This window comes from Paroedura picta, chromosome 4 (genome assembly GCF_049243985.1).
Source record: "Paroedura picta isolate Pp20150507F chromosome 4, Ppicta_v3.0, whole genome shotgun sequence".
Taxonomy (NCBI): Eukaryota; Metazoa; Chordata; class Lepidosauria; order Squamata; family Gekkonidae; genus Paroedura; species Paroedura picta.
Window position 1 is genome coordinate 102,748,317 of NC_135372.1, and position 22,744 is coordinate 102,771,060.

Here is a 22,744-nt window from a genome sequence, read left to right on the forward strand (position 1 = left end):
TTTGAATCCCAAACAGGCACACCAACATGGGTGTAGTTTGGAAAGAGTCCAAACGGGGAAGAATAGCCATTCTCGAAGTGTAGCCTCTCTCCCCAGTGCCCTGGGGCAAGGACAGCATGTTCATACCTGCCAGCTGGCCCCAGACTCCAGTCCTAGCCACAAAGCTCAGTCTTTGGGCTGAGGAGAATGAAGCACTGAGGACTGCATGGAGAAGTGGCACCCTGCCTCCTTTCTGGGTGAGGGCAGCTTGAGCAGAGGAGGAGACGCCTCTTGGGAGCTCCAACTAGCACTAGTGTTGGTAAAGATTGGGGAGTGGAAGGAAGGCTAGATTACTCACCGGTTCCTTGCCAGCTGAGATCACCAGGCAGTTTCTGCTCTCCCGTCCTTGGGTCTCCCTCTCCTCAATAGTGGTGGGCAGGTCCTCCGGGTTCCCTCTCACTGGGGCTGTGCAGACCATGGTGGCAGGATGATGATCCTTGAGGGCATATTGGGAGACCAACTCCAACCCCTAGTGTGAGCAAATCTGCCTCATCAGTACCGATAGTGTGCCCACTACTGCATGTAGCTGGGTGCAGAATTTGATTTGTGCCTCTGCCATCTCCCATCGCAGTCTCCCAGTTCAGCCTGGGTTGGTCCTGCTCTACTGGTTCAGTCCAGATATCTGGATCCAGGTCACCGGTTGTGGACATTCTGGCTTCCCCATGGCCAGCTATGTTCCTTCCTGCCATTGCTCTGGCATTCCTTTGCTTCACACACTACCCGCACTTCCTGCTCTGGGCTCTGACGATGTGAGCGGGCATGTAGTGAGACTTCATGCTTCCTTTGTTGTCCCAAGAAGAAACTTCTGCCATGCACTCTTTGAGATAGATTTTGGAATCCTAGTCACCTTCCGTAGACATGTTGGTCAAATGAGGGAGACAGATCCAGAAAAGTGAGTTCCTACAAAATTTCAGGTTTCTTCAGTTTCCCAGAATACACAGTCTTTGACTTGGCACAAAAATTAAGTTGTTCTTAAGCAAGAAAGTGAACTCGACATATACTTTGTCAGAACTGGGGTTCAGGAAACTGAACACAGCATATAATCCTTTCTGCTCCGACCCCCACCCGTGAGAACCCAAATAATATGGAAGGCTTCAAAGGGAAAACAAGCCAGACAACTGGCAGATAACAGGGGAGCCCAAGGGCATGTCCAAAGGCCGGAAAGATGGAGTGGGGGGGGGAAGGAAAGGTGCGAATAAGGAAAGGAAAGGAAGGAAAGGAAAGGAAAGGAAAGGAAAGGAAAGGAAAGGAAAGGAAAGGAAAGGAAAGGAAAGGAAAGGAAAGGAAAGGAAAGGAAAGGAAAGGAAAGGAAAGGAGGGAGTAATACATTTTCTAGAGTCAATCTACACATCTAGCAGCAATAAACATAGGCATGCTGATGAAAAAGAACAGACATTCCAAATCGTTTGTGGCAGTGTCCAGACTTGGGAATCTCCAGATGAGAATTCCTGGAGATTTCTCCTGGAATCTCCTGGAGATTTCTAAGCTCTTACAATCCAAAACATCAATGAATCCCAACAAGATTTACAACACAAAAGCAGTTCTCCACAGGAAGGCAAGGCAATTAACATACTCTTCAAAAACCAATAGTGGTAATTATACACTGGATAAGGTGGAGGGTGGTGGTGGAAAGATACACACTGGAACCATAGCAATTTGACAACCAAATTGGTTTTGACACTAATAAAGCTCATGTTTACAACTCACGCCCTACCTGACTGGCCCTCCCTGAGAATGTGCCACCAAGAGAGAGAGAGAGCAAGCACTCCTCCAATGATAACCAGTCAGTTCAAGTTGCTCTCTGCCAATGAGGGGCAATCAGGTCAATTGCAGAAAACCCACTCCCTACCTGACTGGCCCTTCCTGGGGGTGAGCCGCTGATAGGAAGAGAACACTCTGCTAATGAGGGCCTATCAGCTCAAATTGCACTCTGCCAATGAGGGCCAATCAGTTAATAATGCATGCAGACACTTCCTACCTGATTCCCCCTCCCCACCCCCGGAAATATTTCCCAATCACCTGATGGTCCTCAACCAGGAATGGCCCACCTTGGTAGTTTAGCCCCCACCATGAGGGAGCTCTTCACCAGGAAAACCGAATAAGGAATCAGGTTTTCATCTCCAACTTCCTGTCAGATTCAGACATTTGCTCAGTGGAAGACAAGCCAGCCTCAGAGCTTGCACTGCCTGCCAGTAAGTTGTCCTGGCCTCCTGGCTTCTTTCAGCTCAGAGGACATAAGGGGAAGCAATCTTCCTCCTGGTACAGCCACTGTGTGCCATCAGGAGAGTGGGCTGGGGGGCATTCCTATGGGACCCAAGGCAGCCAGGAAAAGCCTCTGCCATGGGAATGTTTACTCATGAGTAAGTTATTCATTTACTTATTATATTTGTATACCGCCCTCCTGTGGAACTATGGGGTTATGTGAGGTTTGCAGTTTGCAATTTGAAAAGGGAGGTATTCTTTGGGGATTACCATCACAGGAAAATGCAGCAAGGAAAATAATGCTGATGTGGGTAGGATTGGGAAGATGTAGACTTTCCCTTTCCACATGGATGCCACCTTGGTCTTGTTGCAGTCTTTCCAAGGCCATCACAACAAAGCAAATTTGAGACCAATAGCATGGAATGTGTGGAAATTGTAGATGAGACACAGAAGCACAATGAGGTCATGGGGACTTGTGGAGGGGGGGAGACACTGTTTCCCAGTAGCACCTTCCCAGTACAAGAAGAGTTAATTTTTGTATCCTGATTTTCAATGCCAAAAGGTGTCTCAGACAGGTTTATAATAGTCTTCCCTTCCTCTCCCTACAACAGACACCCTCTGAGGTAGGTGTAACTGAGAAAGCTCTTTGAGAAACTGCTCTTTGAGAACAGTTTCTAACAGGACTGTGAATTATAGGAGCAGGGAATAAAGTCCGGCTTGCCACATTAGAAACCACTGCTCTTAACCACTACACCAAGCTGTACGGATTATCATTGCCTTAAAGAGGTATAGCTAGAGCACAGGCAGAACAAGCTGTCACAGAAGGATGGTGAAAGTCTTTTTTGACTTGCTCACTGACTGTTATGGGATTCTTTTCCTTTAAATTTTGACCTTCTGCTTTTGTCTTCTATGTTTTCTCTCTGTGCCTCTATTTCTGTCCCTGACAGAGCAGTTTCTCAGTGGAACAGGCATTCTTGGGAGGTGGTGAATTCTCCATCTTTGGAAATTTTTAAACAAAGGCTGGATAGCCATTTGACAGAGAGACTGATTCTGTGAAGGTTCAAAGGGGTGGCAGGTTACAGTAGATGAGCAAAAATGTTGTATTCTGCATTGTGCGGGGGTTGGACTAGATGACCCAGGACGTACCTTCTAACTCTGTTATTCTATGATTCTATGACTCAAACAAGAGACAACTTTGAGCATTAAGGATCATTCTTATATTTGACCAAGCACAGGTCAATTTAAATCCCATACACTCCTTCAGTCATCTAACAATATTTCCAGTTTGGTGATGATAAGGTATTATTTTGATACCCAAATATCACATCTTCTAACCAGTTAAACCAAGATAGTGATCTCATTCCCAGAAATGTCACCACCAACAACAGATATGGCTTCCAACCCTCTTAAAATTCTACCTGTGAAAAGACAATTTCTCATAATATGATGCTTAAGCAGGAATGGGTTTGTTGATGTGTTTAAACAGATTTTTAAAATACACATGCCATTCAGACAGAAACACTTGAACTGCCCAAATGAAGCAATATAAATAGAAACAAAGAATATTCATAGTGCAATCCTAAATAGTTATAACTTCTCGAATTCACTGATATCAACGAGTTTAGAAAATTATCACAGTTTAAAATTTCACTATAAATCACTTAGGAATTACCAGCAAATTCTTTAAAACTTGCCCCACATACATAGTTAAACATGTATAAGATACATCATTAAGTGTAGGTTTACAGAAATACAGAAAAATATATACTCATAAAGCCAATTCCTTCTCAATTATTATATTAATAAATGTCTGTTAAAAGTTACTAAAACACAGAACTTTATAATAATGCTCTAATGAAGCATACCAAAAACTCTTATGAACATATTTAATATTGTATGCTAATGTAACAACAACAATATAAATTACAAAGAATTGGAGTCCTATGCTTCTGTTTCTTGTTGGATTGTATGACGATTGCTTTAGGATGCTTAGGGCTGATCCTGCGTTGAGCAGAGGGTTGGACTAGATGGGCTGTATGGCCCATTCCAACTCTATGATTCTATGATTCTATGTTGTTCCTTCCTTTGGCACAAGCAGCCATGCTCCAATGGCACATGAAGAATAGAATAATGGGATCCAAAGTCATAGTTACTACATATTATGTCACATGAGGGATGATGGAAAAGAACAATCAATCAATCAATCAATATTTATTTACAGTCGTTCAGACCAAATTTAAAATACAAGCAATTAAAAACTAAGACAATTTAAAAAGAGAAAAAACAGTAATAGTACTATAAAATTTTTAAAAGATCTGACAACATAAAAACTTTAAGATGTTTCATTCAATATTTAAAACATAGTTTAAGTTGCCAGTGACAAATGACTCTTTGTACTTTTGAAATTAGATCAATTTCATGGCTGCAGTGCAAAATTTTGCTGTGCAGAGAGTTATTTGCCTGTCTTCATCTTGAAGCAGCACCTTGACTTTCTCCTTTGGGGAAGATCTTGGGTAGGTGTTCAAAATTGGCGGAATAAAGTTACATCTGATGGTATCATAAATGGGGCAGAACAGAAGTACATATGCGTCTGACTCTATCCATCCACTGGAGAAAAGAACTATTATTTAGGTTAATTATACAGTATTGGATATCCAATAATAAGTACTTTCCGATGTCAAATGCCAACATCAAATATCTGGCACTGAATATTCAGCAGAAATTCAGCATCAGTAGTCATGCAGGAAGTTCTAGGCTAAGTTCTAGGCACAAGTTCAATTCAGTTTTCCTGTGATGCCCATTTTTGTGCCTGTGTTTTTCTAATCAGTCTTGTCAACCCAATCTAAAAAGATGTCTAGCTCACCAAGTGCTTTCAGGGCTGCAGTATGGGATTCCATCTGAAAGAGGACAAAAAAATATATTTTATTTACATTTATAGGCCACTCCTATTTAACCAGTCATCTCAAGGTGACTTACAATATTATTTAATGCATCTTGTAGATCTATAGCGTTCATGATTCAAAAACATATGAAAAATGCTTCTTTGAGCATACTACCTCCCTGTTTGCAGCCAGAAGAGAACAGACTGAGGTAAATTCCGCATGGCGGCACATGGAGGACACATTTCAATGCTGGATCTGTTCCAGCACTGAAATGTGTCCTCCTGAGAAATGTAGTAGTGGTGGATAGGTTCCACTGCATGGGGAGGGCAGTGTGTGCGGGGAGGGATTATTTTGAAACCCTGGTAAGGTGCCAGCCCAGCGTTGGTGTCATGTGGAAGCAGGGGTTAGCCCTGTTTCCATATGACTTTTCTCTTGGCCTATTCTGCCCTTGTGGAATCAGCCTGAATGAACAACGACAGAATAGTTAGGTCTTTCCTCCCTCTCTTTCTATACAAAGTTGATTTTCTTCTTAGTAAAGCTATTTTATTCTATTAAGCAGCCAGATGTTTTTCAAATAATCTACTCCAGTGTTCTTACTGGCTTTTTGGAGACTTTCTGCTCCTTTGAGCATATTTCCTCCCTGCTTGTCTCCAGAAGAGAATAGACTGAATGAACAACAACGAAACAGGCCTTTCTTCTCTCTCTTTCTATGAAAAGTTGTTTCTCTTCTTAAAAAAACCTTTTTTTGTTCTTTTAATCAATGTAGTAATGTGCTCCTTTGCATATTTAAACTATGTCAAAAAGGTTCTGAACCCAGAATGAGCATTCACACTGTGAAATAAAGATAAACTGGCAAGGAGAAGGAGAAGCAAAATGGCAGTTTCTTGCAACACTTAGTTACCTACTGGATAGGCTTACTGAAGGTAACTATCTGATCTGGAAGGAGAGAATGAAGATATGGGACTATGGCATATCATTAAAAAAACAACAACAACCAGGAGATGAAGACCAAACAAAGCAAAGGACCTAGGATACAGACATTGAAAAGACAAAAGGGGGCAAAATTAAGGGTTTGACTGTGATAGAGATGTTTTGACAGTCATACAAAAACAGCAAAAGAATTAGAATGGAGCTTTGTTAATTTACCTTACAAAAGAAACTCTTTGTCTGACCATTTAAACCAGAAAGGCTAATTTAACAACGCTGAGAACAGGATCTAGTTATATTGATTTTAATGTTAATTTAAGTACTGTTATTAGATCTGAAAAAATACTTAACAATAAGTAACAAAAACAAGGTGATTTGCCATTCATGTGGTAAACAAGGTCACTTCAAAAATGACTGTAATGCTTCTAAACAGAGGAGTGCCTTTCTAAAACAGACAAATGGTTTTAATATGTTGTAAGTCACCCTGAGCGCTTAGGGAAGGGCAGCATAAAATTTTCAAAATAAATATAAAGTGTGGCAGATGGAAGGTCTGTTGTACCAAAAGGAGTAGGCTCAGAATCTGTAAAATATAAGCTTCCAAATGGCCAAATTATATAGGTTGGCACTGAAAATTGTGATGTACTGTTTCATCTAGATTCAATTAAAGACTGAAATATATTTAGACCGATTCTGCATGGAGGTACAAACCTCACGCTGCCACCTACTTGCAAACGCGGTTGTAAGCCACATGTTTGCAAGCCTCCTCACAGGAGACCCCTCCTGTGTTTTCCCTCTGCCTCATCATGGCTGAATTGTAGCTGAAGTCAATTTTATTGGAGTATATGTATAATTGCTGAGACACACCATCTCCTTTTTTAATTGCTGCATCGTCCCATGTGATTTCCCTTTGTGTCATTTTGATTTTCAAAAGAGGAATGGTGACATCATTTGATGGGAAATGTTTCATTAAGCAAAAATGGGAATTGATTGCAACTGGTAGTGTACATGACCTATGTGCCTTAGACACATGTATGCAGAGTGCAAACCTTACTAAATGTTGCAATCATGTTCCTGGCTGTTGCACAGATGCCTTGGACATAGAAATAATAATGTTATTGTGCAACTTGAGAGCCAGAACCTGACCAAGGACATACAGATAACCAAATGCAATACTGAAAGAGGCTGTATGCAGTGCATTCCTTGAAATGGAACCAGAACTATTGTCATGGCCCAGTCAGCTTCAGCAAAGCAAAGTGGGGTAGAGGTAGTAAGCAGACTTGACCCAGAGCCACAGCCACTGACAGAGACACTGCAGGAGGAGCCAGTTGCTGAAAAGCCAGACATAAATTTACAGTCAAGTACCAATGTAATGGCCTCTCAGCCCTGAGTTTGCAGAGAGATGCATGTGCTGGTCAGTTTACCTCCCCTATCAACCAAACTTCAGGAATGGTGAGTAAGGAAGATAAGGAGGGAACTGTAATTGGCAGCACAACACTGGTTCCACATCAAAGATGAGGAGTGTTTGCAAGAGTAGGGCTGAGGAGACTAACAGGTGCTTAGTGTGATGCATTTAAGCAGCAAACTAGGGAATGGCTGTGTAAAACCAATTTGTCTGTTTACCATTGGCCTTGTGGCCTGTATTGGTCTCTTTGCATCTGACTGTAGCCTGTATTTTAGACACTTTTGGATTCTCCTTTGGTCTTGAACCTGTGAGTTGTATGTAAATGGTATTGGACCCTTGGAAATGTATTCTGATAACTTGATGCTTAGAAACTTTCTACTGTGTGCCTGCAATCACAAATCAACATTTTTTGGCAGTGGGATGGAAGAAATGAGTGGCTCTGCTGATTTGGTAACTCAAGATAAGCTCAGATAAAACTGCTCACCCAAGCTGTGGCTGTGTTCCTACAACAAGAGGCAGCTCATACTGCTGGCAAGTGTCCAGCGCCTTTGTCAGATAGGTTTACTGGTGATCTGGAATAATTTCCTGCATTCCTTGCTTGATGCAAATTGTTTATAAAACTCAGTGCTTGGGATTTCCCCAATGAAAGGAGCAGGTGGCCAAATGGGCTACCCCACTGTTGACTAGCCAATCACCTTTGCTAAAAAATTTCAGGGACTTTATAGGACACTTGTTTGACATTTCCTAACCCCTTGAAGCCTGAGAATGGAAGATTGATCAATGACCGGCATTCTGCCATGCAAAAGCTTTGCAGCTGTGCAGCCCATGGTCTCACTCAGAGCCTGGATTTAAACACAGTGACAGTAAGATACCTTCAGGAAGAAGGAGCTTCAGGCACTCCATAACTCCACCAGAACAGTGCTTACAAACTTTGCTGAGCAAATGGGAATGTTGACTCATTGGGATATGGTCTGTGTTCCACCAGGACCTTTACAGGAGAAATTATACACCTGGTGTATAATTTCAAGCCTGCTGGATTTTTTTGGATGTTATAAAACTCTAAATCTCCCGATTTAGGGAATTTTGGGGGCCTAGCTGATGCTATTCAATATGTGGCATTTTGTGACATCTGCTGAGAGTCAAAAGACCAAAAAAGAAAACCTTCTGGCTTTTGGAGGGCATTACAATCCCTTCTAGGAACTTTCTTCAGCTTATTATCCTCAGTCCAATAGCCAGATGGAGTACACTAGAATCATAGAGTTGAAAGGTACCTCCTGGGTCATCTAGTCCAACCCCCTGCACTAATGAGAATAGCATAGAAGGAAGATAAGAAGAAAACTGCAAGACAGAAGATGCAGCCCTTGATTGGCAGCACAACACTTAGCAGGAGCAGGGCTGAGGTGACTGGCAGGTGCCTACATGATGTATATGAGCAGCAAACTAGGGAGTGGTTGCACGGAAGCAACTTGTCTGTTTACCATTGGCGTGGCAGCCTGTATTCTGGACTGGTTTCCTTGCCTCTGACCCTCACCGGTATGTTAGACAATCTTCTTTTGGATTCTCCTTTGGATTTGAAGCTATGAGTTACATCTAAATAGTATTTGATCCTTGGAACTGTCTTTTGATAAACTTTGATGCTGGGAAACTACCTCTCTCTTTCTGCTGTATGTCTGCAATCACACTTCAATCTAAGCACATAAAAAATCAGCCTTTTCACATGACCAATATGGGTATAATTAAAGGATGCGTAAGTGGGATTATGACAACTGAAGCCCAATCTCACACTTGTTAATTGAATCTTCTGCTCAGAGTTCACAGAAGCACAGGTGTGAAGATCAGGATGGGCCTGTCCCATTTTTTTTCCTTTTCATATAGGATACATTAATGGAGGAGGGAAAGGTTTGCATATTGAATTATTCTTGACTAGTATTTTATCATACAGTGAACAGCCTAAGAATAGCATATTGAATAACAACGGTAGACTATTTATTTAGTGTTTCTCATATCTGCGTATACTTCCTTTAGAGTTAGCATGGTGGTAGACTCTAATCTGGAGAACTGGGTTTGATTTAAGGCCTTTATTGTAATTTTTTCTGTCCGTTTTAATGGGGTTTTATTGGGGTTTTACTGGACATTTACTGGTTCTGGGAGTGGCAGGTAATAGTAATAGTAATAGTAATAGTAATAGTAATAGTAATAGTAATAGTAATAGTAATAGTAATAGTAATAGTAATAGTAATAGTAATTCCCCACTTCTCCACATGCAGCCAGCTAAATGACATTAGGTTAGTCTCAGTTCTCTTATGGCTATTCTCTCAGAGCTGTCCTGTTAGAGCTTTCTCATCCTCACCTACTACACAGGGTGTTTGTTGTGGGGAGAGGAATACACAAGTTTTTGTAAGCTACTTTGGGGTAGTGAAAAGCGGGGTATAAAAACAAGCTCTCCTTCATTAATAATTTTGTCAGTGCTCTAATCAATAAGTGGAGATCAGGATTGATTTATGCCCCACTTTTCTCCCCAATGTGGATCCCAAAGGGCTTACAACATTCTTCTCCATTTTATTATCAAAAACCTGTGAAGAAGGTTAGTCTGAAAGAGTGTGATGAGCCCAAGGTCACGCAGTAAGCTTCCATGGCAAAGGAGACATTTAAACCTGGTTCTCCCAATCTGAGAACCCCTCCTAATCTGAGAACCACTCCACCACACAAGCTGTGATGATCTCTAACTCAACTGAGAACCTGTGCAATTGTCCAGCACAGGGAGCATCTTTTTCTCTCTCTTTCTCTGGGATTTTAAGACAATCGAGGGAAACAACCTGGGACTTTTATTCCCTATATCTTTGCCTACTTTGCCTCTATGGGTGGGCCAGACTTGGCTGTTAATGCGCATGTTCATGCCAATGAAAGATTCTTGGCTGCTAGCTGTAATGAAGGAAAATGCTGTGCTAGAGGTTTTTGGATGATACATGAAAGCTGCAGAACAAAAGACTTTTAGACATGTTTTCCTGGAGAGGGTTCCAGATCCGCCTGACACCACTTGTCATATAAAACTAGGCTACCAGCACTTGAGATCTCTTGCATTTCCAGTAGTTAAATTACAAAGTGAAAACACATTTACCCTTTCAAACCGACTCAGGATTTGCTCGTATCTGTGGATGGCTTCCTTCCCACAAGGACATGTTGTAACAGTATCCTAAAGAAAAATAATGCACTAAGTAAAATGATGTTTGAGCATATTTCTTTGAGTCTCCACTGAGAAGTAGAACCAATTGCAGAAATGAATGCCTGAAAGAAACCTTGGATTACGAAAGGAGGGGACTTTCTTCCAGTATAAACATGTAAAATAGTCAGCGACATTTGTTTAATCAAGTTTTGAATACTAACTGTGTGAGAGTATTTTACTAGTTCATTATCAACTTCTTCCTAACAGTTCTTCATCATCCATTCCAGTCATTTGATTCTCTTGAAGTGCTGTGATTAGCTGATTGGCTATTATGTGCCATACAAGAAGAAGGAAGTAGTAATAAGAATGGACAAAGAAAACAATACATATTGAATGCTACAGAAAACAGCTTTACTGATGATAGGAACTTTGGTGTTTGCTAAGAAAAAAAAACAGTTTTATATGATAATTTTCATTGGCACATAAGATAAAGATAGGGATTTAGTTTTCATTTCACCCCCGGTTCACTGAAAGAAAACACATTTGTTCTGCTTAACATTCTGGAAAAATTTCTTGTTGAAGCAAGCAAGTTTTTCTAAAATTTAAGAGATGATATGGCCATTGTTAATGGATCTTGTGAGTGAGGTTTATAATAGCATCATTATTTAAACTACTTTCAGAAGCAAAATTATTTCCTTTATCTGGCAGATTCAATATCAATTTTATTGTCACAGCTGGTGGTCTGGCATTGGAGGATCCTCTTCGGGGAGACCAGTCTGCAAACCAGTCTCCCTTGTTATTGGGGTCTCCATAAGAGATGGCATGTATGTGAGTAGGGTGCCAACACGGCTGGGTTAGCAAGCTCACATTGCCAGAAGGTTTGGAGAGACAGACAGAGGCTTATGCCCATTGGATCCACTTTAAGCCATCCTCCCATTTCCCTTGAACTCCTGTAATAAAAGTCTAATCATGCAGTCGCTAAATGTACCTGCAGACGTCCTCATTTGCAGTTGCATGTCAGTATCTATGGGCTGAGTTAAAGGGAGCTTGCAGGACTATTTAGAAGAAGGAACATACTTCCTTCCTTCCTCTCCCATCCCCTAGGCTCTCTGGCCCAGCTCCAGTCTCACCCGTTCATTTTCCAACACTTTGTTTTCTCTGAACTCACTGGTTTTCAGGATTGTCACTTGGTCCAGACTGTAAAGGACCAAGACTGGTTGGAAGTAACATTCATGCTGCTCTCCTCCTCATCCGAAGGGCCAGGCACTCAGAATCCCTGTCTCCCAATACCCATTATAGTTTGAAAACCTAGGTATGTCTAAGAAGTTGCAGTAGTAGAGAAGGGGGAAATCCCTGCTACTGTGGAGGGCTTTCTGATCACTTCTGCTCTCACAGCTCTTTGGATCAGAATGTTTGTCTACACTTGTTTCACCATGTTTGGATGCTAATTTGCATCACATGAAATACATAATTCTGAGATGCAGTGAGAACTTCTGGGAACTTGGATAGCATTGATGCCAAACAAAGAATTTTTCTCAGATAAAATATTGTATATTTCAGTTGTGAGCCAAAATGGAGATGTTTTATGAATAATTTAATCTCCCTCAAAAAGAGGATGGGAAAATGTGCTCCCATTGACAAGACAACAGGGCTGGCGTTTTCTCCACTTGATTCAGTTGCACATAATGAACTAATTGGGGCAGGACACTGACAGGGGTACGTATTGGGATGCATGCTGGAATGCAGACATTTCTGTAATATCTGCAGAAATAGATACCTGCAATATCTGTAACTGGATGCATATCCAAATGCAAATATCATCCACTATCATAAATGCTACACTAACTTCAGTGGAACATACATCCAGATGCATATTACCATCTATGTTATGTGCCAATGAATCATACATCACTCTGTGCAATTACATCCAGAATGTGAGTGTGTGTGTGTGGGGGGGGGGGGCTACAATACTGGCAGAGAATGTAACTGCCAGCAAAGTACAGCAAGGAACAGAGGATTGACTTGGTTGCCTAGACAAAGATGATAATACCTTCTTTTCCCACCCATTCAAAGTGAGAATATTGTCATTACCATGTGGACAAATTTGATTGGCTATATCATGACATCATAATTTTCATTACACAATCCCTCACTGACATAGATAATAGAATCATAGAGTTGGAAGGTACCTGCAGGGTCATCTAGTCCAGCCCCCTACACAATACAGGAACTCACAACTACCTGTCCACCCATAGACCGATTATGCATGGGAGGGATGCACCAGGCCAGCACTCGCATGTCAGTGGGGCAGATCCCCACAGACACATGAAGTTCATGTCAGCCCAACTCCCTGCTAGCTCTGGCCCATGTTAGGGCCTCCGATGCCCTGCGTTAAGGAAAGGCTGAGTTTTCATGCCTCTTCAGCTGGGCCCATCCCTCCTCTGCCTACGATGTCCCAGCAAGGACACAAAATGCCCCATTTGGCTTCGTGGCACCGCGGAGTCAAACAGGTCATTCATCAACACCCACAATGGTGGAATAGTATTGCCATACTATCCCACCCTCATGCAGGGACACTCCCTACCCCTCACCACTGCACCATGGCAGATGCTATCTGCCCTGGAATTGTGCGTGTACATGCACAACTCTGGGGCAGACCATGTGCGCCAGCGGATTTTGTTCCCAGTGCGTATGCAGGAAGTAGTGTGGCATGCTGACCCACTGGATAGAACCTCTGGTAGCCTGCTACGGCTGCCACTGTGCATAATTGGCCAGTCTGACCCCAAGTGATCCACTGCCAAAAATCTCCAGAATATAGCTTGGCCTGGATGAAATTCACCTATCATATCACATTGGGGATCAGTGGATCTTTCAATGAATAATTTTTTCATGTCAAGATAAATCAGGTATCAAAAATCAATCAGGGAAACAATGGCTACATGTCAAAAGCTGAGACATAAGGTCATCCCACCATTTTATTTATTAATTGGACTTACATACCGCCACTCTCGGCCCAGCCAGCTTGTGACAGTTTACAATAAGAAAACACAAATACATCTAAAAATATAGTATCCCATAAAACCAACAACAGCTCTACAATAGATGGTGGCTAAAACAATCCATACTCAGCCCCCCCTCCCTCCTCCAGCGTATCAACTCTCATGATGTTCAATTAATGTCATTAGGCAATGTTGGCCCTGGGGGTACTGCTTACTCAAGAAAAAAAGAAGATAAAAGGAAAAGGGGCGAGGGGACCTGATCTTATTACCCCAAACCCCTACCTAGTCTCAACCATATGCCTGGCAGAAGAGCTCCATCTTACAGGCCCTGCAGAACCTGGAGAGTTCCATCAGGGCCCTCAGCTCTTCCAGGAGCTCATTCCACCAGACAGGGGCCAGGACTGAAAAAGCTCTGGTCCTTGTTAAGGCCAGGCATGCCTCCTGGAGGCCCAGGACTAGCAGCAAATTCATACCTGCAGAGCGAAGGGCTCTGCGGGGAGCATAGGCAGTCCAGGAGATAGGACCCAGGCCGCATGTAGCCTTAAAAGTCAAAACCAAAACCTTGAACTTGATCCAGAAGCAAACTGGCAACCAGTGCAGCTGCCTCAGCAATGGTTGTACATGGGCCCTCCAAGATGACCTAGCGAGGACTTGTGCAGCTGCGTTCTGTACTAGTTGTAATTTCTGGGTGAGTTACAGAAGTCTAATCTGGAAGTGACTGTTCCATGGATCACTGTGGCCAAGTGTTTTGCGGACAGGTAGGGCACTAGAAGCCATGCTTGGCGCAGATTAAAAAAACACCATCTGGGATACCTACATGATCTGAGCCTCCATAGATAAATAGGCATTGAAGATCACCCCAAATTCCTAGCCATTGGTGCAGATGTAAGTTGCACCCCATCCAGGCAGGGGAGATGTGCTTCCTGGTCCTCTCCCGTTCTACCCAGCCATAGGACCTCCATCTTGGAGGGGTTGAATTTCATATGACTTTGCCTGATTCATCCAGTCACTGCTTCCAAATAAGCAAATGTATCTGGGGGGGGGGGGGGGAGATCCGTCCATCCATCTGTCCATCAGGAGATAGAGCTGGGTGACATTTGCATATTGGTGACACCACAGCCCATAACTTCAAACCAGCTGGGCCAGAGGGTGCATATAGATGTTAAAATGTATGGGGGAGAGTATCCTTCCCCACAGCAACCCTATGTGACCAGTTCTTGAGAAAGGAGGCCAGCCATTTTAAGGCTGTGCCCCCCCCCCCAATCCCTGTATCATCGAGATGGCGGACCAATAGCTTGTGATCAACCACATCAAATGCAGCTGATAGATCTAACAAAACAAGAATGGCCAATCCACCCTGATCCATCTGGCACCAGAGATCATCCATCAGAGTGATCAGCACAGTCTCCACCCCATGGCAGACCACAGATCCATTGTAATTAAGTGCTGAAAGATTGTATTGCCCATGTGCGGCCTCCTCCTCATCAAGAATTTTGATAGGCAGGACTGTTATTTGTTATTGATTCTCTGATCCTTTCCCACTTATTTGCTGGCCTCCTTTGGTCCAAATGTCCCTCTGGTTCCAAAAGTTTGCATTTGTCATTTTTACCCTTTCATAGCGATAATTCTTCACAAGAGTTCTATAACAATTTTTGCAATAGAAAGTGGTACTGGAAATGCAAAATATGTTTATTTAAGAGCAAGCAGAAATGTTTGGTGTAGTGGTTAGGACTTCTAATCTGGCATGCCGGGTTCGATTCTGCACTCCCCCACATGCAGCCAGCTGGGTGACCTTGGGCTCACCACGGCACTGATAAAATTGTTCTGACCGGGCAGTGATATCAGGGCTCTCTCAGCCTCACCCACCCCACAGGGTGTCTGTTGTGGGGAGAGGAAAGGGAAGGCGACTGTAAGCCACTTTGAGCCTCCTTCGGGTAGGGAAAAGCGGCATATAAGAACCAACTCTTCTTCTTCTTCTTCTATATATCAAAATCCAAATCAGTTATTTTAACCAAATATTTTATAGAAAAAAGGGAGATGTTTTAAAGGGACAACAGAAATCATGTCTGCACAGATTCATCTTCAATAGCACTTTAGAGATTGTCATGAGTTTCCTGGTCTAATCTTTCAAGAATCATATGCTCGGAAATCTTGTGGGTCTTAAAGGATCTATTGGGCTCAAATCTAACTGTTGTACTGCAGACCAGCATGACTACTCTGAAACAAATCCACACAGCTATTCTAGAATAATCCATCATAGCATATGCATCATTAAGGCATCAAATGCATCAATACCTCATGAATCAGAACCAAAGTCACTGTCAATATGCAGATGACTTCAGCAGAGAGTAGCCAGTTCAGTTCCAGGCACGCTTGTTAAATAATTACAAAGAGAACAGTACAAGATATTTCTCTGCCTGGGGCCCTGGAGAGCACTTGCCAGTAAGAAAAGGCAATATATGAGGCCAATGGACCGGTGCTCTAATTCAGTGAACTACAATTTCATATGTTCCATTCATAAGTAGGGTTATGTTGCATACTTTGTTTACTTTGTTAAAATGTTATTTCTCTGTTTATTGGTATATTATTATTATTATTATTACTGTTGCCTTTCATTTGATATAATCACTGAGTTTAATGTATTATTCTTATTTTTGTTTCATGTGAACTACCCTGAGCCTTAGGGGCAGATGTTATATAACTGTAATAAATAAATAAATACATCTGTAACAGCTTGCACTGTTAATATTAGGACAAGGGGCAGGTGGGCAGGGTCTGGTCAGGGAGTGTCTGGACAGCAGGCGTCCCGATTGGCCTGGTCCCACTGGCACCTGCCCCCAACAGCCCAGCCAGGGGCAATCTGGAGCAATCGCTTCCAGTTTTCTCCTGGCCGCCATCTTTAACCCGCTCCGTGGATTAAATAATTTGTTAGAGGCCATGGCGGTGGGCCCTGTCCGTGATGAGGAAGGGTGCCCATAGGCCCCTTCCCCCGCCCCTTTCCCCTGTCAGTCTGCCGCCAAGGGACCAATAGCAAGCCGCACGCAGCGCGGTTCGCCATTGGTCCCTTGCCGCCAGACTCATGAATCGGGAGGCGTGCAGCACCTCCCGATCCGCACCCCCCCTCAGCCGCTTGCGGCCGGCCGCCATTCCCTCCCTAGCCCCGGCCATGCTAGGTCGCACGCTGCCGCCGCACCACCCTGAAGACATGGCCCAGGACCCCGCCGCCAACACGCCGCCTCCCCACCGCCGCCAAACACAACCCGCCGCTGCGCCTGAGCCTCCGCCAACCCACTGCTACCTTCCCCCGTGCCTCCACCCACGCTGCGAACCGCCACACCCCCGCAAAGACCTGCAGCAGCCGCCGGGGCACACGCCAGCACCGGTGTCGCCTTCCCCGGCCACTCACACAATGCCTCTGCGGCTCCGGGAGTGCCGCCGCCAGCTGCCACCTGCGCACACTGCAGTGCCGCCGCTGCTGCCCGCCAGCCTGCCCCCTCACACCGCGCATCGCCCACCACCCCACCTTGCCACGAGCGCCCGTCGGCAATGCCTCAGCCACTGGCTGCACGCGGTTGGCGCCCGCGGCCCCAGCAACACATCAGACACCGGGAAAACAAGACTGACGCAACGAGCCGGGGAGGGGTCCCAGGAGCTGCCGCTGCCTCGCAGGATGCCCTCTCGGGAGTGGGTGCGGGGCCCGGAGACACCCCACCCAACTCACCAGGCTTGCTAGCGCCCGCTGCATTTACCCTGCAGCAGGCTTAATTTCTAGTTAATACATAAATAAATACTATAGGCTTTCAACTGATTCCTAATTGCTGTAACTCACACAGAGAGCCAGCTCCTTCTTGATGCTGAGAAAGTTGTTGGCAATTCGGCTGACTCTCCTTTGATGAAAGTTGCTGTTTGCTTGACATTGGTTGAAGACATTTGCCAGATAGAATTTCAGTAAGTGATGAAAGAAACAACACCTGCCTTCAGTCTATAATAAATCAGAAGACATCTTGTTAGAATGGGTAATACAGCCCATAATTCAGTAATATTAGTTAGATTGAATTCTACTTTGAATTTTTTTTGAAAATGTTTAAATTTCAATTTTTCATATGGATTTTAAATGCTAAGCAGTCAAGCCTTATGTGCGTTTTCTCAGTAGTAAGTCTGACTGAGACTTTTTCCTCATGGAGGATTCACCAGCCGTTATGCTGTGCTGTCCCCTAGTTATTTGGCCCAGGATAGTTCTTCCAATGTTTTCCCACATCTGCATGGAAAGCCCTTGCCCCACTCCCCCCACCACCACATTTTCCACAAGATTTGAGTCCACATGCAGTAGCCGAGGAACAGGAAGTGAAAACTTCCAACCTTCATTTTTTTACTTGTCAGTCATTGTCACATGGTGAAAACTACCAATCTTCCAGTGCCATTTTGTCACATTTGAGCGCACCCCCCTTCCAAGTCTGAAATCGATATGTGGTTTCTTTAAAAATCTACACTATTCATGTTATAATGCAATTCCAGTGTAACAAAATTGTCACATACCCCCTGCCGCCACATGTCTCCTCTGCCAGCGAGTTGTGTGTACATTGTGTTCCTGCCCAGGGAACATGCAGCCCCGCAAGCCAGCCAAGGCTGGGGTCAGCGATGAGCCAGGCTGGGCAAACCATGGCCGTGCTGTGCAGTGGCCAGAAAGAGGCAGTACAGCCTCAGAAGCCAGTAGAGCAGCACAGTACCAACCAAAAAGGGGGGGGTCCTCTTTCCTCCTCAATGTTTAAATACCTTCAATAACTGAAGGATCCACTGGAGTGAGTCCTTAGGCAGGCTCCACATGAACGACAGAACTCCAGCTGCACAGCCTTGGGTCAGTGAATGGGAGGCACGCTGTGTGGGAGGCACATGGCACTGGGGCTGCTCTTAACCACTGCACCTTGCTGGAAGCCACAGCCTCAGGCTCACCTGCATGCATCCTGTTTGCTGGCAGAGGAGGCACATGGTGGTGCTGGGGATTTAGTATTGACACACAATGTACAGCATGGCAGAAGGTGGGGGGATTTCATTATACTGGAATTTCATAGTGATGCAACCAGCCCTTTTTGGGGAGGTGGAGAAGTTGTGGGAGTTGATGACAGAAGTAACACTGGGTGTGGGGGGAAACAATGGCCCACGTTTTTTTGCTTCTGTATAGCCTAGCCCCAATTTACACCCCATTGTATCCCATGGCAAAAAGTGAGGCATGGACTCCTCTGTGTTCCCTTGCTGAGGGACAACTGCGGGTGCAAGTTGGGTCACCACTGGAACCCCACAAGAAGAGGCCTGAAAACAGACCCGAACAAGTAATGATCAGTGCCTAATCAATCATGCGGAAAAGGTCTGAACTCAATCTGGTTTAATCCCATAGGACAACAGCCTTCAATTTGCTGCCATCTTTTTTCATGTTATATATGATATATATATATATCATGATATATATATATATATATATATATATATATATATATATATATATATATATATATATATATATATATATATAGTAAACAACCATCTATTATTAAATTTCTTACATCATCTCCTCCAAAATGCTATCTATTTTTGTTTATCTAGTTCCAAATACTAAATAAATATGCCAGCTACCAAATATTGCCATGTATGATCTGTTAGATATCACCACCCGGAGATGTCACAGTGAGGGGTGGTATATAAATTAAATGAATGAATGAATAAATAAATAAATATTGAAATCAAATATATTTGGATGTCAAATCCCATATCAAATAAACAGAGGTATTAGATGAATATTCTAACATTCACAGACGAGACTATTGGAGAGCAATTTCACTTTGGAACCTTACCCAGTACAAGCACAAATTTCTTATTGCCCTAGATTACAGATCAGCTGGATAGCTCAAGTAACTAGTATCAGATGAAGTTAAAAAGTGGAAATTCCGAGATCTTCCATATTCTCCCCTTCCCAATGCTTAGTTTTGGACACTGACTGATATAGGAGATATACCTTTGTGTCTTGAAGAGAATACAATCTCTGCAGCAGTCTGATACTTGTGTACTGATCTTGAGCCTGCTGAGGAAGACATGACACAGCCCCGATGAAAATGAAAATGAAGGTCTGGATTGAACATTACACTCCTCTATAATTCTAATTAGCTTTTATGTATTTATATTATTTATAATCAAATTTTTGCACTTGGACTCAAGGCAGACTACACAGAGTGAGATAACACAATGGACGGATGTCCAATAAATAATGCAGTAGGAGTAGGGCTGTAGAATCAGTCAGAAATCTGAAAAGAGAACTGAAGCAAAGCATAGTAGAATCCTACTTTCAACAAACTCTACACAGTAATATATACCATAGTCCCTAGTAACTTTGTGAGCAATTTAGTCTGTTGCCTGTATAGAAAAGAAGAAGAGTTGGTTCTTAGATGCCACTTTTCTCTACCCGAAGGAGTCTCAAAGCAGCTTACAATCACCTTCCCTTTCCTCCCCCCACCACAGACACCCTGTGAGGTGGGTGAGGCTGAGAGAGCCCTGATATCACTGCTTGGTCAGAACAGTTTTATCAATGCTGTGGTGAGGCCAAGGTCACTCAGCTGGTTGTATGTGGGAAGCATGGGATCAAACCCAGCTCACCAGATTAGAAGTTCACATTCCTAACCACTACACCAAGACATCTTGAACAATTCAGTTTTGTTTAGTTTTAAAGCTGCCTTTCCCAACTTATCAAACAAGACTGACCCCCATACTCACAGTCATTTCCTTGATTTCTCCAAAGCCCTTTCTTATTTCATACATATCCATAGAGATGACACAGTGCCCAAAATTGAGCTGTTTGAGGCTGCTGATGGGCATCAAACAAAACAGAAAGATTGTGTGCAGGACAGAGGAGACACAAGTACTCTCCATTTCAGCACTGGGTAGCAAACCTTCATTATCCAGCCAGTAGAGCTATTAGTGAGAAATAAAACATCTGAGTCAGCCCTACCTTGCGCTGGGAAATGCTGATTTTGTGATTTGAATGCAAGAAGCTGTGAACACTGGGGCTCAGGTACATAAAGATTTTCTTTTGCGAGCAACTTCAACCTATATGTATTGCAAATAGCTTATTCGCTATCCTATATCCTTCTCCAGCAGGTGCAACTCGAGGTTTTATCTTGCCATTTCTCTTCCATTATGGAGAAGACTTTTCCTTTTGTTTATTTAAAATAATACTGACCATGAGCATTTTATTTACCTGCATCTATTCACAAACATCTTATTTCTTTTCATGTTTTTCAGACTCTGAACAAGTTCAACTGCTTTTGAATCTATCAGAAATAAAATCTCCTTCACCACCTTTTGCTATACATCAGAGGTATTGTGTAAGGGCACCCACCTGTGATTATGTGTTTGTGTGTGCCTATCTCTCTTTCTTTCCTGGTATACTAGGGTGCTGCATGGAAGGAAATGGGAGTTGAGACAACTAGAGTGAGTTTGGAGGAAGAATTGGGGCAAAGCATCAAGAGCATCTTATAGGTCACTTATGAAAGCCTATGAGATGGCAGTGAAAGTTGCTCCCCCTCAGCATGGCACTGTGCAGCTGCTGCTGGCAGCACCCCCAGCAGGCGATGGGAAGTCAGGGGTGCTGATGGGAAAGCAAGTGGAGCAGGGGCTCAGGCGGCAGTGTCCCTCGACAAAAGACTACCCCCCCCTCCCACCTCAGTAAAATTGTCAAGCGTTGACTGGTAATAAAAAGGTTGGGGACCACTGGATTAGGAAACCTCTTTGGGAGATAATAAACTTGTTGCTGTCCTCAGGATATTCCCAGGGAGCTTAAGGGAGGCAGTGATTTGCCCTCTATTGGAGAAACCATCACTAGATCCATGGGACCTCACCAGCTACCATCCTGTCTTGCATCTAGTGTTTCTGGAGAAGGTGATTGGGCAGGCAGCTGTGGATCAATGATAAGTATATTTGGATGAAGTATTCTGGACCCATTCCAGTCTCACTTCCAGCCTGGCCCTGACATATAACCTCCAGAGTCAGCTGGACTAAGCTGGGTCAGTGCCGCTCATATTGTTAGTCCTCATGGCATCGTTTGACTTAGATGATCACAAGCTGATAGCTTGTTGCCTCATTGATGTGGGAAATAAAGGGATCAACCTTACAGTGGATGGTCTTCATCCTCCAAGTTCAAGGACATAGGGTAGTAGTCAGGGGGAGAATCAAATCACTTTGAACTCCTTTGTGGAGTGCCTCAGAGTGCCGTTCTCTCCCCAAACCTTATTCAGTTGACCTGAAGACATGGAATTGGGTACCACCAGTATGCGGATGACAGACAGCTCTGTCTGGTAATGAGTGTCTGGCTGGATACATCCCCCAAGATTTACTAGCCAGGTGTTTGAAGGCTGTGATGGAATGGCTCCAGCAGAGCCACCTGAAGCTCAACCCCAAGAAGACGGATGTCCTGTAGCTAGAGAGGAAAGGGCCAGAAGAGGAAGCATGTCTCCCTTTTCCTTACAAGCTACAATTAACAACTTCATGCTCCATCAAGAATTTGGGAGTGATCTTTGATGCCTCCCTTACAATGGAGATCATGAACATAGCATACCAGAAGTTCTTCCATGTTAGCCAGGTGAAGCTACTAGCACCTTAATTGACCCAGAAACTGGTACAGAATGTAGCTGCCCAAGTCCTCGCTAGGACACCATGTAGGGCCCATATGACCTTTGCTCCAGCAGCTGCATTGTTTGCTGGTTGAATTCTGGATCAAGTATAAGGTTCTGATTGTAGCTTTCAAGGCCATACACAGTCTGGGCCCTGCTTTTCTAAGGGACGCTAAGGGCCTCTCCCAATACCCCCCAGAGGAACTTCTAGTACTAACACGTTGGTAGTCCCTGGCCCAAAAGAAGTGTGTCAGGCCTCAAATAGGGCCAGGGCATTTTCAGCTGTGACCCCACTCTGGTGGAATGAGCTGCCAATTGAGACAGGGCCCCTGATGGAACCTAAGTTCCACAGGGCCTGTAAGGTGATGTTATTCTGTCAGGGTTTTGGTTGAGGCCGGAACTAACTAATATAGCCAACAAAATCTACGGGCCTCCTTCCATTAATCTTTGGGTTCTTCCTATCACTAAACTGAAAG

General features: G+C 43.7%; 1 protein-coding gene across 1 annotated transcript; it reads right to left on the reverse strand.

Moving 5' to 3' along the window:
• Positions 1–5,060: 5,060 nt before the first annotated feature.
• Positions 5,061–22,228, reverse strand: IL20 (interleukin 20). Its single transcript, XM_077336215.1, has 6 exons — positions 22,214–22,228; positions 20,374–20,571; positions 19,622–19,687; positions 17,444–17,596; positions 10,571–10,645; positions 5,061–5,138 (listed from the first exon to the last, which is right to left on the reverse strand). Exons 1-6 carry the CDS (start codon positions 22,226–22,228, stop codon positions 5,061–5,063), a joined length of 585 nt encoding a protein of 194 aa, XP_077192330.1.
• Between the last annotated feature and the right edge of the window lie 516 nt (positions 22,229–22,744).